Below are 15,995 nucleotides of genomic sequence, written 5' to 3' on the forward strand. Positions count from 1 at the left end.
AACATGCGGTTAAAGGGCTGGCGGGTTGCAAGGTGCAGGTCGATGAACTGAAGATCGTGTCGAAACACGTTTCTGTGAGTCATATCAGACGAGTGGAGGATGGTCTATTGGAGTTCTCTTCTTCTTCCGCCTGGCTAGAACATCACTTCCAAAACTAGCAAGCCTAAGATGATATCGGCCATCGAATTCGCCCCAAATAAGTTCCCGACTCACTTCGATTGGCACATCGATCTGGATGATTTCGGAGACATCAATAACATTGTCCTAGGACTACCAGATCTGACAGAGCTGTCATGCAGGCCAAGATGTCGGCGTTGCAATTCATAATGGTGATTGCAGTCGAGTACACTAGCTACTACAACTACATTGGAAGCCGAGCATCTGTCTGCTACCGATCGAACACAGTCTCTGCTCCTCTTTTTGAGTATCGGAAAGCTCCGCCTCTGCGCCCAAAAGTTCTCCGCCGTACGGTTCGAAGGGATGTGTTGCCATCTACCGAAAATGCAATCAGTTCAAGACCCACTATAGCCCTATACGCATCATAGTAACTCACATGCATAATGTCCCCGAGCAACTTTCGTCGGGCGAGACCGCTACCATGCTCTAGCTTCTTGATGGTCTCTTCCAGAAGCCACTGACGGAGCACGAACCGGGGGTTTACGCCTCGCATCTCGGCAGACCGACTTTCTTCCCACTTGTCGCCGGCACTTTCCCACAGAGCTCGGTCCTGTTCGATCGCCGCTGCATACTGCTTGAACCACGGTTTGAGCGCGTCTTTACCCTCTGAGCGCTTGTTGGGCTTGGCAGTCTCGACCATTCGATCGAGCACGGCTTCGAGATCCGCCGATCGTTCCTCCTTGAGCATGCTAGGCTGAAACGCACAGAGCGCCCTCAGCGCCGAGTGGAAATCGAGCTCGATGTTGGCCAAGATCTGCAAGAACGGGTCGATGACGGTCGACGAGTTGTCTCGGTCCGACTTATCCGCAAGACCGAAACGCTAAATAGGTGAAGCGCAAGCCCATGATCAGCTCGACTTCGCAATTTTGTTCTTTGCTCTTCAAGATCACTCACTTTGGCATACAACCGCTTGTATTCGGTTCTGAACGCTTGCATCGCAGCCTTTTCGACCTCTTCTCCATAGGCCATTCCAGTGGCCCGCCACTGGTCTAGCGTCTCTTCATCAGCATCCTGCGCCCATCCTTCTACGATCGCCTTGCCGGTCTCCTCTTCCGCGCCAATGACTTCGGCCAAGGACGAGACGAGTTGGTTGATCGCGAAGAGGATCATACTGGGTTGTTTCTGTCGATTTGGGCATGATACCGTCAGCAACCTGACTATGATGATTTTTCGAGACCACCTTAGCTCACTCTGTAGTCGTATCGACCTTCATGGTCGCTGTGATCTGATGAGGAGCGATGTCAGTAAGGTGTCATCGATGAAGTCCCTCAGATCCCGACCTCGAATTACTGCAGATGTGGTATGGATCATACACGTCCATGAAGGCGTATGGACCTATCACCGGAGAGAGAAAAGAACAAATCAGTGGGTGCCGCCTCTTTATTCTATCACAGCCAGCTCGACTGACCGTAATCGATTGTCAAGCCGAGAACGCTGACGTTGTCGGTGTTGATCACCCCATGGCAAAATCCATAGACCTGCCAAGCGGCGACCATCCTAGCGTTCCTCAGTGCCGACTCCATGACCAACTTCTTCCCCCATGGTTCTCCTTCCGGCAACTTCAGATCGAGACCTCCTTCCCCCTTGACCCATTCTCCGAGTATCCTCAACCCTTCCAGATCCCGCTCTAATCCTCTAGAACCGCCACCACCGGGCATACCGAGCATGAAAAATTGCATGTTCATGGCCTCTTCGGGAGGGTTGAGGATCTCAAAGTTGCCGATTCGCACGAAGGAAGGAGCTACACGGGCGAGCAGGCTGGAGGGTTCAGGGCCGTTTTCACGGAGGACTTGGAGCTGGTCTTCCGGATGCGTGAGGAGGGCGAGTGAACGGGAGGTAGGGATTTGTAAGGCGGCCATGGCTGTTGCGCATGAAGAGGGGGAACACAGCCCAGGCGAATAGTCAGGAATGACAATAGAAAGAAATGATTGGAGGCTACTGGCTCACCTTCTGCACACAGGTATTCCCTGACCCCACTTCGAAGGACCGCCAGCCCATCCGCAGACCTAGAGAACGGTGTTCTTCCTGACCCTTTCAATTGGATCTCTTGTCTCCCACCTTCGGGGGAAGTCGTCTCCACTACCATCACAGTAACAAAACAAGGTCTTAGCGAGGGTCTTCGGATTTTGTCTTGTTGACTTACAGATCGAGATGGCCCTCCCATCCCCCAATTGTCCTGCCCACTGTCCGAATTGATGTCCAGCGTACCTCGAACTCCAAGGCCCGTACCCTTCGGATCTGAGCACTTTCCTGCCCGAGACGACGTCTAGAAGTTCTTGTCCCTTGTTGTCTAGTGCCAGCTCTTCGCCTTGTCTTTGCTCTTGTGCTTCAGATGGTGGTGACGATCGAGATTCGGATTGTCCGGTATACGCCAGAGCGTTCCCTACGTCAAGATGAGGTAGGGATTCGTCCAAACACTTGCTAGAGACGCCCAACAACTCGGGCCTCCACGCCGATCTCAATTCGCTCGTCCTCGCTCTCAAGCTGCCTTCTCCACCAACTATCCCTCCTTCCACATCTTCATAGGTATCGTACCTCTTCAGCCACTCTTCCACCCCGATCTGTTCTTCCCCAGCTTCCTTATTCGCCCTGGGTAACCGATAAGGAAACGCCAAAGGCAGCGGGGTCACCCTCGCCCAATGCCCAGCTTTCGAAAACGTCCTCGAACGTCTCTGATCGACAAAAGGTGTCGGGTCAGGGTCGTCGGCTTCGGTCAGGTCGATGGGTGACAGGTGGGCTTGCAAGGTCTTGCTCGGCAGGGGGAGGCGGGTGAAGGGGACTCGGGTGGACATGTTGCGGCGTCGGATGATGGTCGATGCGGGTCTATGCATCGAGCGATTGATACGGGCAGCGGTGTCTAGCTGCTAGCTGATATATATGCTACAATCTGTGAGATGTCGACGGAATGTGTAGAGGCGACAGAAATCTAAAGAGGCTCAGGCAGCTCAGGTCAAGGTCAGCTCGATGCTGACGAATCTCTCATTTCGGAGGTTTGATGACGACATCACCACCCGCCAAGGGCCAGGTCGGGGTGTGGCAAAAAGGGGGGTGTCATCCAATCCAATAATCAATCTACACTCCACATCACAACGAAACATGTCATCCAAGAACCACAAGACTACCATGATACCCGCCTCATCCCGCCCGCCATCAGGGTCAACCCTACTTCCAAATATTCTGGAACGGATCGTCGTCCAACGCCTTTTTCGCGCCCCCTGCGCCGGCACCAGACCCGCCGAAAGCCCCGAACCCGGTATCCAAAATCGGAGCTGCTAGAGGCGCCGCGGTCCCGCCCCAGACATCTTGCGAAGATACAAAGTGCGACGAGTTGGAGTTGGGCTGAGTGTTGTTCGGCTGAGGACGCGCTTGTTGTTGGTATTGGTTCTGCGGAGTTTGTGATGCTTGGGCAGTCTTTGTCGGAGCCTGCCAGACCTTTCGATCAGCTTGGTTCCGTCATCATCATCACCGCCACAGCCGATGACCCGAAGGTAAAACTCACCGAACCGGCCGAACTCCAAGGATCGCTCCCCAGTCCCATCCCCGCAAACCCACTCGTCATCCCCCCAACACCCCCCATCGTCGTCGAAGTAGACGTCGCTCCACTCCCATTCCCCCAACTCGCATAAGCTTGTTGCGGATTACTCTGATAAGCAGGCGGCGAGTTGAACGAGTCTTGTCCGTATACCGCAGGCCTCTGCTGCTGCTGCTGTTGTTGTTGCTGTTGATACTGTTGTTGCTGATATTGCTGCTGCTGTGGCACTTCTTGTCCAAACCCGCTCGTCTGTCTCATCATCCCCGGGACAGGCGCAGATGTAGGCGCGGGTGCCGAAGAGAACAAGGACAAGATGTCCATATTACTCGTCTTACCAATTCCTGCACCGTTTCCACTCCCGCCACCCGACGTCGAGGGAGGTCGGAAGTCGAGATCGAACAGGCTGGACGGAGGTGTGGGTTTCGCAACGGTTTGCGCTTGTGTGGGGGTGGGGGAAGTAGGGTTCGGATGGGAAGTCGAGGTAGCCGGAGCGGTAGTAGCAGTTGGTGGTGCAGGTCGTCCACCAGGAATAGCCGGTGGAGGGCCTGCCCTGCTCGCTGTCTGTCCTTGTCCCGAAGTCGAAGTCGGGGTGGGGGCGGCACCAGCGAAGTCCCCGAAATCTCCTGACAAGAGGTCCACCTCGGGTTGTTTCTTCACAGTCTGGGTCGGGGCGGGAGGTGCTGTCCCTACAGTTGCAGTGGACCGACCTGTCCTGGAAGAACCGGACATGCTGGATAACAAAGGATGCTGTGTCCTGCCCTGTTGTTGTTGCTGCTGTTGTTGTTGTGGTTGAGAAGGTCCCGACCCGTTCCTCCCCATACTACCACCCGAGATCGGCGGGTCGTACCTAGGCGGTTCACCCTGGTGCTTCCCGTCACTACTACCACCGTTCCCGCCTTCTTCGAGTACCGATGGATCTCGGGGTGGATGATCGGATAACACCCATTTACGGGATTCATACTTTGATCGGATGAACGATTCTATCTTGCTGTCAACAGGTAAACAGACGGGTCAGGTCCTGGCAAGTCGATTCGAGTTGAGGTGAGGGCGGTATATGAGCAGAACTCACTGGTCAGGAGGATGATGACCCGGCTTCAGATGCGCTTCCCAGTATAGATTCGCCCGCTTGTTGCCCCATTTCTTCATCGACTGTTTACGCAGACCGCATCACCGTACCGATTGAATGTACCAGACAGACCACTGGGTCAGCTTTTGCTTAAGATCTCTTAGGAATGTACACAACGCGGATCCATTACCATCTCGCGGTACTCACGTCCATCTGTTCCGGCTGCCAAATGTCTAGGTCGATAGACTTTACTTTACTGATATGAGTACCCATGGATCGGTGGATACCGGAACAACGGATACAGAGGTATACTCCGCTGTTTCGTCAAGTACCGAAAGAACGATGTGTTAGCCTGATGATGTGGTGGATCGATCAAAAGGCGAACAAACTGACAGGTTCCATGAAGCCCATCTCGCATCTGTCCGTTATCATCGAATACCACCCCATACCAACCCCAAGATTCACAGTACGTCTCAACTTGAGCTTGCGATTCGACCCCAATTCAAGAGACGGCGACCTACCGTTCTTTTTGCAATCCGCACAGTTCTTGTTCCCTTCCTGTCTAACGAGGTCTCGTAGAGTCCTCGCGTTCCGGTCCGTGGTTGCCTTGTCTACGATAGAGAAGGGCTGAGCTCGCGTGCGTTGTTGAGATCGGGAATTGCGGGCTCACCTTGACGGGACATGATTTCGAGACTGGACGGGGTGAACAAAGTTATGTAGAAATATGAAAGGCGGCCCAAAGTTCCAAGGATGAGTAGTGAAATATCCCCAAGCATATCGTCATATCGTCATCGAGGTCGAGCTGGCTGTTGTGTGCATGCTGTCTGGCTATCCCAGAGCTAAGACTCCGCGTCGACCGCTGGCTTAGGCCAGGAGGGTTGTTGATGTTTGGGGATACTCACTCACTTTTACCTTAACGAACTCGAGCATCGACGTCTTCTCTATACCTACAGCATCACCTCACTGGGACTCTATCTTCACCCGGTGGTGGTCGTCACTCTGGTAGTAACACAAAAACTAGAAGAAAGAAGAACGGACGGCCTCTCAAGATGGAAACCGTAACACCGAGCGATACGCCATTCCGTGAGCTCCTTACCTTGCTGGACAACGCCGACCAGCCTCACAGCATAAAGCTAAAGCACACGACCTGAACCTCGCAGAGGCACTCATGCAGTCTTTCACCTTGATCCTCGTCTCCGAGATCGGCGACAAGACCTTCCTCATCGCCGCCATCATGGCTACGAGACATCCACGGTTGACAGTCTTCTCTGGAGCGTTTGCGAGCTTGTTGGTAATGAGCGTGTTGAGCGCTGCGATGGGCAAGGTCATCTTGGGGTTGATCCCAGCAGTGAGTTCAAACATATATCGGCAGGTCTGCTTTGCCAGTACACTGACTTTGCGTTGCACCGTTTAGAGATATACCCAATTCGTCGTCAGTATACCGTCCTGCGCACAGCTTCAATCCTGCTCGTCAGCTTATCCCTCACGTCCCGTTACGCACGATAATGCAGGCCGCCTTCCTCTTCCTCGTATTCGGCATCCGAATGATCCAAGAAGGCCTGTCTATCCCTGCGGGCAACTCCCACATTCAAGAAGAAATGCGTGAAGTGGAAGACGAGCTCGAAGAAGAAGAAGGCATGATGGATTTCCACGGACGACGAGAAGCTTTAGAGATGGAAGAAGGATCTCATTCTTCCTCGTCTGCGCCAAAAAAGGGACCTACGATCCACACTCACCCTCTCTCCGGACCTCGGAGATCGAAAACTCCTTCTTCATCGCCGAAAACGTTGAAAGAGAGGATCACGGCGGCAGATTTGAAGAACCGGACGAGGAACTTTTGTTCCCTCTTCTTCTCGCCCGTTTTCGCTCAGGCTTTCATTCTCACGTTTTTGGGTGAATGGGGGGATCGGAGTCAGATTGCAACGATCGCTTTGGCTGGAGCGAACGTGAGTCCCGCGTCCGACCTCCTTCAGTCTAGTCTCTTCCCCCTTGGTGAGCTTGCCCGAATGAAGGAAGCCTGAAGCTGATATCCCAAGTGTTCTTCATCATGTTATGTTGCAAACTTATAGAGCGTGTCGATCGTCGCGTTCGGTACGATCGTAGGGCATGCAGTGTGTACCGCAGGGGCCGTCATCGGGGGTCGTCTTCTCTCTACCAGGATCAGCGTTCGACATAGTAAGCTCTTCATGCTCTTGATCTCTGAGAACTCCACCCAAATTCGCGGCCGTATCGTTCTGACTCGACTTTTGCTCCGTCTGTGCTAGTCACCTTGATCGGAGCAGCGGCGTTCTTGTTCTTCGCCGGGGTCTACTTTTACGAGGGGTGGTACGGAGATTCAGGGATCGTCGCTTGATCTAGCCCATCTCTCTTTCCCTTCCTCCCGCGATCACGACACGACGAAGGGCGAGGCTATGGTCGGCGCGAGGCAAGGTAGACAGATAGATGGGAGGGCGTGCATGTATCTCATGACCCAAAGCATTTTCAGCATTCAACATCATTTAGGCCGAGATGTTGCACACGATCTCTGAACTTGAAGGCTGGGTAGACGTAACGTAACCCATCATCATTTTGATCGTGCAGAAAGGGCGCAGAGTCTCGGCTCTAACCCGAATTGCATCTGATCACGGGGTGATTCAGCTTATCAGATTGTATATATATCTAGGTACTTAACAATCGATGTTCCTACCTGCACCTGTATACTGCACACCCTTGGACAGACATTATCAACTGAAGCCCTCTCGTATCTTCAGAACCTGATAGTCAGTAGCCAAGAAGTTATGCGTTTCTCGCTATACGGCGTCGCAGCCATCGCCACCCTTATCGCCTCTGCGTTTGCCCAAGGTGACATGACTGCCCCGGCCAACTCGACTACCTCAGCTTCCTCGATCGAGGTCAATCATCCTAAGACATTGACTACATGGACATACAACCCGATCTGGCCGGACACGACCACGAAGCAAAGGGCGTTGGCTCCGGTCGCTACATCACGTCAGGCGAGTCTCGACGTTCGGAGACGTCCGAGGCTGTGCGGGTGATGCAGCCACCATATGCTGATGATCCGTGCGTCGCCGTCATTCTTCCTTTGGGAACGTACAGCAAGCGGTGGAAATCGCACTAAGAGCTTTCCCGACGTTGCATGACGTCCCGGAGAATAAAATCGACTTCGCCATTGCCCCCAGGAAGACCATGCGGGGTGGGCCGTTGATCAGTATCCTAGACGATGCTTGGGCCGGCATGGCGACATGGACGCCGGAGACAATCATGCTCAGTGTGAAAGAGTCCCCAGGGGACAAGGCGAGGCGTGAATGTCACACTGATACAAAGTACGACCAAGGGCGTGAGCTGACCCTGGTTATGCTTCGAGCAGGTCTCAAGCACAAGAAGGAAAGCGAGTTGACTATGCCCTGGATGACCATCGGTTGCATTGTCTTGGGGATTGTCGGCATCATCCTCTTTTGTGTGTGGTCTAGCCCCGACAAGAAACCGTCGTATACCGCCGTACAGAGCTCCGACATCGAGCCAGGACTACGAACGACAACGCCAGACTATACAAGTCGATCTGACGTTCATCAAGATCGAGAGAAGTAAATCGGCCCGGCCATCGGGCGCCTCATACCACCGAACCGACTTGATCGACGCGATGACTGTACTGTCAGATTGCGAGAATGTGCAACTGGGATGATACGTTACGGCCCAACGTTAGGAGAGCTTGCGGGGGATGTGGCTAAGCCTCGATCAGTCCTGGGACGTCACATGTTGGGGATGGCAAGCCGCGATCTGATAGCAAGACATGATAATAAAGACTGCGCGACCTTGTAATTCGAGCGACTGTGCTGCGACACACGAAGCCACGTATATGTATATGCTGTATGACGACACTGTCTCCTAAGTCAAAGATGACGTTGATCTTCAGTGTCATTTGGACCGACTCTCCCCTACCCTCTCCCGGCCGGTGAGGCGATATTTGGAAGACAGAGCTTCTAGAACGCTGGTGCTTATTGCAAAGGGTTCACACTCTTGCATCTTTGCCTGCAAGCGAAGACCAAGGCCACGTCGTACCCCACCTTCCTGCATTGTATATTACTGTAGTTGGCTGAATGTTGATATTCAGCATGTCAAAGATGAGGCAGCTGAGTTTTGCAAAAACAATCACTTGATCAATCACATAAGTAACAACCTGATGCATCAGGAGGAACATAATCATCTCGCACTTGAGCACAGTTGCGAAGCTAGCAAACCGTTCTCAGAAGTTGGGTCTTTAAGAATCAGCCTCATCGGTTGGGATTCCATCCTCAAGTGCCTTCGCAGTAAAGATCGAAATCAGCTGCTACATGGTGAACAGTCTACCAGTACTCCATCGCGTGAGGAGTCGTTATCGAGCCTCAAATTGGGCGGAGCAGAAACGGAGGGCACATTGACGATGATGACGATGTCAGGGCTCGTACGAACGCTGGGTGTGTCGCGCTGTCACATCGGGCGCAAGCGAACGTATGCCGCCCGGTGCCGAGGACGGTGTGATTTTGCCGACCTGCCGTGAAGGAGATGATGTGAGGCCCCGGTCGCGAGTTTTAGCTGGATAGAAGATTGTGGTTTTTTCTAGCTGACAGCGCCCCAATTGACCAGTTATATCATTTAATCCTTGGAAATCGCCGGAATTTGCCGAGAAATAGCGTGATCGCGAGTTTTATCTAGCTAGAATGCCGTAAATAATCTGATTTAGAGTTTACTAGCAATTCCCCAGACCCCCTGCTGAGCCGCTTTTTCAGGCACGGACTGCAGAGTGCAGAATCCGATAAAATCTGCAAATAATCTGCGCGCAGATTATTTCAAAAAACAGTTTTCTATCCAGCTAAAACTCGCGACCGGGGCCTGATCATGTGACCATTCCACGCCTTTCCTTCGGCCAGAGTATATGCCCGACCATAGTCGGTCTCCAGCCCTGGCCACTCGCCCTGTGTTCGCGCGTCCGGAGCCGTGGAGCGGCACTACAGTAGCGCGCGTGGTGTTTCAGATAAATAGGCCGAGAACCACAACGTGGGGAACTACCTGCCTCGAGGCCTGATCTGTTATGGAGATGGAGCAAGTAGGTGTGCGTCAGACTGATTCGTAGCGAGTGACATGGTCAGTCTGCTCGAGTATATGTATGAGCAGACGAAACTACGTGCGAAGATTGCCGCATGCATCTACAGGTGCATACAGTATCGACCGCATCATCGTCCACGAGCACTCGAATCCATATATCCACCGTACCAACCATCAATGGGCTCATTTATCATCTTCCTAGTATCCTGTCTGGTTCTTTATACTCAAGCCGTTGTCGGACAAGGGTCTGATGACCCCGTTCCGAAGCCTATCGTCGAGTTGGTGCCCAATGTAAGTACGCAGCGTGCGAGCAACAGACATCGACCTCATGGCTCACTATCGCCAATGGTACGCGCAGAAAACTCTAATTACCGGCCAAAGTTTAACATTCCGATGGACAACGGACATAACGTCATCGTCCGATCAGAACTTTACCGTCTGGGCTTCCGCCGACTACAATCACTCAGCCGACGCCGGGAATGACACTGTACGTCCATACGTCAAGGCAAGACTCCTCGGATAAATTGACTTACCGGCGTGATCGGCTGCAGTTGCAAAATCACTGGTATTTGGCAAGCAATACTACTGAGCGGCAACACACGTGGTACTGTAACCTCAGTGCGAGTACAACGATGTAAGTCCACTGATGGAGCCTTTCTCAAGGAAAGTCAATAACCGACCATCTCCTTGCAGAACGTTCATCGTTTTCGCCGAGTCAACCCGACTAGACACCAGGGGAGACCTTACGACTCGAAAGTACTTTAAAGACCCGGAAAGTTATGTTCGATATCAGCTGGATAATGGATCGACGTCGCACAACTTCACCGTCACTGCGCCTGCTAACGAGACCGCCGGTCAAGCTGGAAGCCCTGCCAACGACGCGGATCTTTCCATCAGATCGTGAGCTACCTATGACGATGAACCTGGGGACCGAAACTGACGTGTCCACGAACCCATGACAGGGCGTATTCTCTCGGAATCCTTACCCTCGTGGCTCTTGTCGTTGCGCTTTCTATTCTTGAATTCTGAGTGACACTTCAAGTGCAATTTCAAGTGGACCAAAATATCGCACAATCTCCAGCACGAATCCTTCTTGTAATAAATAGGCCAGTCCCGCGCGAGACTTTTGTTTAAAAATAATGAAAACTGCCCTTCATCACAGACAAATTTACCAAAAGAAGAAGAGAAAGCTTGAAGCGGCACAGTTAGTCGTATAGAGATCGTTCCGGTGGAACATGCGTCGACCCAAGCCCAGATAATTTCACCTGACCTGTACCCAAGCCTGGCTGCATGCATCGCATCGAGAGGGTCCCCTACATGCGAAACCGTCAGCTTCATTTGCTCATACTTGTTTTCCGTGTTCCTCAACCGTGCGCGAAAAGCCCTGGTTCAGTGTGGGTTCATGTTGAACCGTCCCACCGCAAGATGAGCCACTGTATCAGAAACTGGTGATCGCGCAGGAGGACGATGAAGACCACGATAGTTTGATCGAGGTGAACCATTCGAATTGCCCTCATGACGGCCTGAAAGTTCAAGGTGTCGTATCTTGGCCGACCCATCTTGCCAGGCAGCTGGTACGAAGGCAATGTCGCAGGCAAGCTATCGTGTCCTCCTATAATTGCAGGTGAAAATGTCATCTCGATGGTCATCATGCCGTCCGGCGTGGTAACATTTGAAATTCCTTCTTCAGACCCATCCTCTCCGTCACCACGGTCGGCATACAATAAACCGGGTCGATATCCTGCAAGCCCGGGTAGCCAAGCATTGACAGACCTATCAAAATGCTATATGAGCTTCCCATAGGTGCTGGAATAGGCAGTAACGTGTACTCACCCGCAAGGCCGAAAATCGTATGAAAGACGTCTACCCAATCGCCTGGCCGGTCTGCTATACCTCCCCCTTCAAGGTCCTGAGGAAGAGATGCAACAGCGCTCGTTAGCTAGACCCTACTTCCCCCCCGAATCATGCGGTCGACTTGCCTGTGATTCCAGGATGAACTCGATGAGCTTTTCCTCGTTGATCCAGTGCAACTTCCCTAGTATCGATAATGCCGACAGATTCCACCACGAGTAACAAACCTGTCATGGTGCGCAGTAAAACCAAGTCATCAGCCTGGTCCTCTACCATACTTCAATGAGGCTTAAGCTGAAGAGAGCAAACTCACGTCTTCCAATTTTTCTGGCCGCCCATTCAAACCTCCGTTGGGTAGTTGTCGTTCGGAGAGCCACCATGCTAGCGTTCCGACGTCTACCAGGTCTAACCTGTCCAGTATCGCCAACGCTGCCACACAGACAAAGACTGTATCGAAGTCCCGGAATATCAGCCTTGTGTCTGCGTCGAGACATAATGCAGCCAGCCATTCTTCAACTCACTTTGACCACCATGACTCTCGCTCCCCTCATCCGACCCGAACCCTCCATCGAAATTCCTACATCGCTCGATGTGGCCGATGACCAACTGCCTCCCTTTCCCATCTAAAGCTTCGTCCAGATCTTTCAGTCGTCCGAGTAGCGATAAGGCCGATACGAGGATGTATGAGAACCGGGTATCTGTCTCGCCCCAACGGTCGCCTGCTACTCGACCGGTCTCGGGATGTACTAATGAGAGGAGGACTACAGATTGAACTCTTTATCAGCTGCGAAAGGGCTAGACAATAAGATGTCCAAGGGAGGCTTACACTTGACCAGGCGGTCGGTATTCGCGATATCCAGGCTGTCTTGAATGGCTAAGATCTGTATTGCTGATAACGTTGAGAGAAGATGTCCGTCGTGTTTTGGGTGAGCTCCGAAAGCTCCTATATTGTCCAAATCAACGCAGGGACATATCAGCAAGTCTATAAAATAGACGGACGGACGAAAGACGGTGGGACTGACCCATATCTTCGTCCCAGCACGACATGACGTATCGTACCATCTCATCCCGATCCAGAGCGTCTTGTCTGCCCATGATACACAACGCGACGAGACCCCAGTAGACTCCGTTCATACGGAGATGCTCCGTCAAGTGATAGCTCAGGTCATCTTTGTGCTTGATGCGCAACGTAGTCGGGTCAGGTTGTCATCAGGTCGGAGGGTTCGGTCTTTGTGGTCTGGCTGGGATCTTACCGTGTCGAGTTGCTGGATGTATCGGACATGCAGGTCGATGTCTAGATGTTGCTGCTCGGGCATCGTTCCAGGTTTGAAAGCCTTTTCGAAGTTCTCCTGTGGCCTGTTACTATGCACGACGAGGAGACTTGTAGCCGTCCGAGAGTAGGATGAGAGATGTACAGCATCAAGTTGTAGCGAAGTGCTACTGTGTAGCTGTCGGTCCTGCCCGCGGGATCGCCGACCTGGTTGTTAGAAGCGTTTGCATGTGAAACTACGTATCTTGTCCACAACCTCTCGCCTCATTCCAGCTTGCAGAAACCCGGCCCAAAACCGATCGCAAATGCCATGATACATCGAAAAGGAACCCTCCAGTCAAGGATTAAACGATAATAGTGGTGGTATACAACGTGAAAACGGAAAGCATACAGCTTTCCGTCAAAGGGGTGATCAAATCCCTCAATCGAAAGTGATCTTTTTGGCTTTGGGAGCGTCAGAGATGTCCTACAAAGTTATCAAGCAAGTCAGCTTTCCTGCTCATATAAAGAAGGTAGCGGAAAGCAAACCCCGACTCACCCTGTAGAAAGCACCGTACGAACCGTGCTCTAGAGGAATCGCCAAGTACAAGCATCAGCAGAACGTATCAAAGACTCGTCTTGCATCTGACTCACCCTTCTTCTTGATGGTCGAAGGGAACCTGTTCATACCCTCCGGAATCTCGGCCCCAGCATCCCTCAACACCCGCATGAATTCTCCAGCCAAAGACCTCTCGTGAGCCTCTCCGGTGAAGAACGTGATGGCCTTTCCTTCCTTTCCAGCTCGTCCGGTTCGTCCACATCGATGCACAAAGTCCTCTGAAAAGATGTGGAACAACGCAGTGTCAGCGACAAATGTTCCGCGAGGAGTGAATATACACGTCATGATGACCTGGACTCACCGGTGGTCAAGGGGAACGTCACGTTGATGACCAGCTGGACATCGGGAATGTCCAACCCACGAGCAGCCACATCGGTAGCGACGAGCACATTGACCTTGCCCTCCTTGAAAGCGTCCAACGCCTTGAACCTCGCATCCTGGCTCAAGTCGCCGTGCAGACCGGCGACCTTGTATCCGGCGTTCCTGATCGTGTACTCGAGCCTGGTAGCTTCCTTCTTGTACAGCGCAAAGACGAGAATTCGGGCGGGCAAGGGAGAGTCTTTAGGGTGGCTCTTCATGAACGTTCGGAGGTGGTGCAACAGCCTCGGGTCCTTTTCACGCGAAGTGTCCATGACCTCGACGTCTGAGTAGGCAAGCAGACATTGGGCAGAAGTAGATCAGCACGCCATACGTTTCGATTCATCGCTATAGACCAAAATGAGAGGACACGGCGGGACTCACTCTGCTGGATTCGCTTGTTGGCGCTCAACTCGTCGCTACCGACAGTGATCTTGATGGGCTCGGTCAAGAAAGTGCTCGCCAGCCTCCTGACCGATTCGGGCCAAGTCGCCGAGACTGAATCCAGAAGCGTCCCCTCGTCAGCCTTTCATCGCCAGGGGAACGCTGTGAGTGATGGAGAGGTGTACTCACACATGACGGTCTGCCTCCCGGCCTCCTTCTTGGGACAGAACCCGATGATCTTTCGGATGTCGTTCTCGAACCCTTGATCCAACATTCGATCGGCTTCGTCCAAGACGAGGTATTGTACGCTACAGGATCACGGTCGTCAATCGATCGTCGGTGCGGATCAGCAAACGAGCGCATGAATACCGGAATAAGATACACCAGCGGCTCACCCGGAGAAATCGACGTCCCCGCTATCGGCGAGATCCATCACACGCCCAGGCGTACCGACGACGATGGCCGTCTCTTTCTTCCTCAACTCCCTGATCTGCTCGTCCTTGCCTACACCTCCGTAAAGACAGACGGCTCCGATCCCGACCAACTTGCCCAGGGCCAACAACGTCGTATAGGTCTGCGTAGCCAGTTCTCGAGTGGGAGCGACGACGAGTAACCTGATCTTGCCGGCGTCACGGCCTTTACCCTTGGCGTCCACGGGGGAAGAGGTCGTGCTCAGCACGTTCAGACCGGGGAGGCCGAACGAGAGGGTCTTTCCCGATCCGGTCTCTGCGATTCCGACGACGTCTTTACCCTGGAACAGCGGAGGCCAGGAACAAGCTTGGATAGGCGTAGGGTCGGTGAAGGAGGCGAGGTAAGGTCGCAAAGCCGGGTTGATGGGCAGGGTGGAAAAGTTGAGAAGGATGTTGTAGATGTCCGGGGTGAGGGTGATGTTGTGCTTCTCCAGGTATGCTTTCGAATCGGCCGTCGAAGCGAGCGCGGCGGTGAGGTTGGCAGGGGTGACCGAGGAGGAAGAGGTTCCTTCCCCGGGGACGTCGTTGTCGTTGACGTTACTGCCACTGCTCTTCTTGCTCTTCTTTTCCTTCTTCTCCTTCTTGCTCTTCTTCTCCTTCTTCTCCCCGCTAGCAACGACAGTCTCCGGCTCGTCTACCTGCATAGCAGAAGAAGTGTTCCCAACCGCATCCGCCACGACGACCTCGACATCCCCCGCGGATTCAACTACGGGCAGAGTCTTCTGCTTCTTCTTCTTCTGCTTCTTGTCCCCGTCCGACTTGGTCAACAACGAAGGGTCCGCAGTGGATGCCCCCTCGACTTCAGCATCGGCATCGACATCAGCCTCGGCTTTACGCTTCTTGTCCTTCTTCTCCTTCTTCTTGCCAGCGTCGACAGCAGGAGCAGCAGAAGAATCGACGGCGACGTCCTTGTTCTTCTTGGATTTCTTGTCCTTTTTCGAGACCTTGGCGACGTTGACGTCGGGCACGGTGGTATCGTTTGACATGTTTGAGGGTCAAGGGTATCTGTTGAGAGAGTTGGGATTTTGTCTGGTACGAAGAAGGGGTAGCGGACGAGGTTCTACTCGATGCGAAAAAGATCTGACCTTAGGGAACCCTCCGTTCGCTGAAATCTCGCCTCTTTCCGAGTTTCAAGGTCACGTGATCGATTCACTTCTACTGCCACATCGTAAACAAAGATTTCCGAGTAACGCTGGTAGCACAACCCG

General features: G+C 53.0%; 7 protein-coding genes across 7 annotated transcripts; 3 read left to right on the plus strand and 4 right to left on the minus strand.

The window, feature by feature from the left end:
- Positions 1–348: 348 nt before the first annotated feature.
- On the minus strand, positions 349–2,969 carry HD553DRAFT_275994 (uncharacterized protein; the record flags this gene model as incomplete). The annotated part of the gene is made up of 8 exons (XM_046177933.1): positions 349–492; positions 554–997; positions 1,072–1,299; positions 1,368–1,402; positions 1,468–1,512; positions 1,586–2,038; positions 2,125–2,256; positions 2,321–2,969. The coding sequence occupies 8 exons, from the start codon at positions 2,967–2,969 to the stop codon at positions 349–351; spliced, it is 2,130 nt and encodes a 709-aa protein (XP_046034137.1).
- Positions 2,970–4,603: 1,634 nt separating this feature from the next.
- Positions 4,604–5,384, minus strand: HD553DRAFT_253651 (Arf GTPase activating protein; the record flags this gene model as incomplete). Its single annotated transcript, XM_046177336.1, has 5 exons — positions 4,604–4,697; positions 4,779–4,858; positions 4,983–5,091; positions 5,169–5,193; positions 5,297–5,384. Coding segments are annotated over 5 exons (396 nt in total), but the record flags the coding sequence as incomplete, so codon positions are not given.
- A 336-nt stretch (positions 5,385–5,720) lies between these two features.
- On the plus strand, positions 5,721–7,468 carry HD553DRAFT_317168 (uncharacterized protein). Its single transcript, XM_046180726.1, has 6 exons — positions 5,721–5,858; positions 5,936–6,123; positions 6,190–6,207; positions 6,287–6,721; positions 6,845–6,950; positions 7,040–7,468. Exons 1-6 carry the CDS (start codon positions 5,825–5,827, stop codon positions 7,126–7,128), a joined length of 870 nt encoding a protein of 289 aa, XP_046034139.1. The 5' UTR covers positions 5,721–5,824; the 3' UTR covers positions 7,129–7,468.
- On the plus strand, positions 7,469–8,700 carry HD553DRAFT_317171 (uncharacterized protein). The gene is made up of 2 exons (XM_046180727.1): positions 7,469–7,768; positions 7,872–8,700. Exons 1-2 carry the CDS (start codon positions 7,553–7,555, stop codon positions 8,361–8,363), a joined length of 708 nt encoding a protein of 235 aa, XP_046034140.1. The 5' UTR covers positions 7,469–7,552; the 3' UTR covers positions 8,364–8,700.
- A 1,167-nt stretch (positions 8,701–9,867) lies between these two features.
- HD553DRAFT_352116 (uncharacterized protein) lies at positions 9,868–11,008 on the plus strand. Its single transcript, XM_046183663.1, has 5 exons — positions 9,868–10,148; positions 10,216–10,344; positions 10,409–10,491; positions 10,551–10,757; positions 10,820–11,008. Exons 1-5 carry the CDS (start codon positions 9,894–9,896, stop codon positions 10,884–10,886), a joined length of 741 nt encoding a protein of 246 aa, XP_046034141.1. The 5' UTR covers positions 9,868–9,893; the 3' UTR covers positions 10,887–11,008.
- A 114-nt stretch (positions 11,009–11,122) lies between these two features.
- HD553DRAFT_317176 (rab geranylgeranyltransferase) lies at positions 11,123–13,163 on the minus strand. Its single transcript, XM_046180728.1, has 8 exons — positions 12,962–13,163; positions 12,731–12,884; positions 12,535–12,651; positions 12,230–12,469; positions 12,022–12,155; positions 11,837–11,935; positions 11,691–11,766; positions 11,123–11,630 (listed from the first exon to the last, which is right to left on the minus strand). Exons 1-8 carry the CDS (start codon positions 13,022–13,024, stop codon positions 11,506–11,508), a joined length of 1,008 nt encoding a protein of 335 aa, XP_046034142.1. The 5' UTR covers positions 13,025–13,163; the 3' UTR covers positions 11,123–11,505.
- A 236-nt stretch (positions 13,164–13,399) lies between these two features.
- On the minus strand, positions 13,400–15,431 carry HD553DRAFT_276208 (P-loop containing nucleoside triphosphate hydrolase protein; the record flags this gene model as incomplete). The annotated part of the gene is made up of 7 exons (XM_046177946.1): positions 13,400–13,444; positions 13,517–13,545; positions 13,612–13,794; positions 13,878–14,219; positions 14,318–14,431; positions 14,507–14,625; positions 14,713–15,431. 7 exons carry the CDS (start codon positions 15,429–15,431, stop codon positions 13,400–13,402), a joined length of 1,551 nt encoding a protein of 516 aa, XP_046034143.1.
- Positions 15,432–15,995: the final 564 nt, after the last annotated feature.

Source organism: Filobasidium floriforme (assembly GCF_021052385.1).
Source record: "Filobasidium floriforme strain CBS 6241 chromosome Unknown HD553scaffold_21, whole genome shotgun sequence".
In the NCBI taxonomy this organism is placed as follows: Eukaryota; Fungi; Basidiomycota; class Tremellomycetes; order Filobasidiales; family Filobasidiaceae; genus Filobasidium; species Filobasidium floriforme.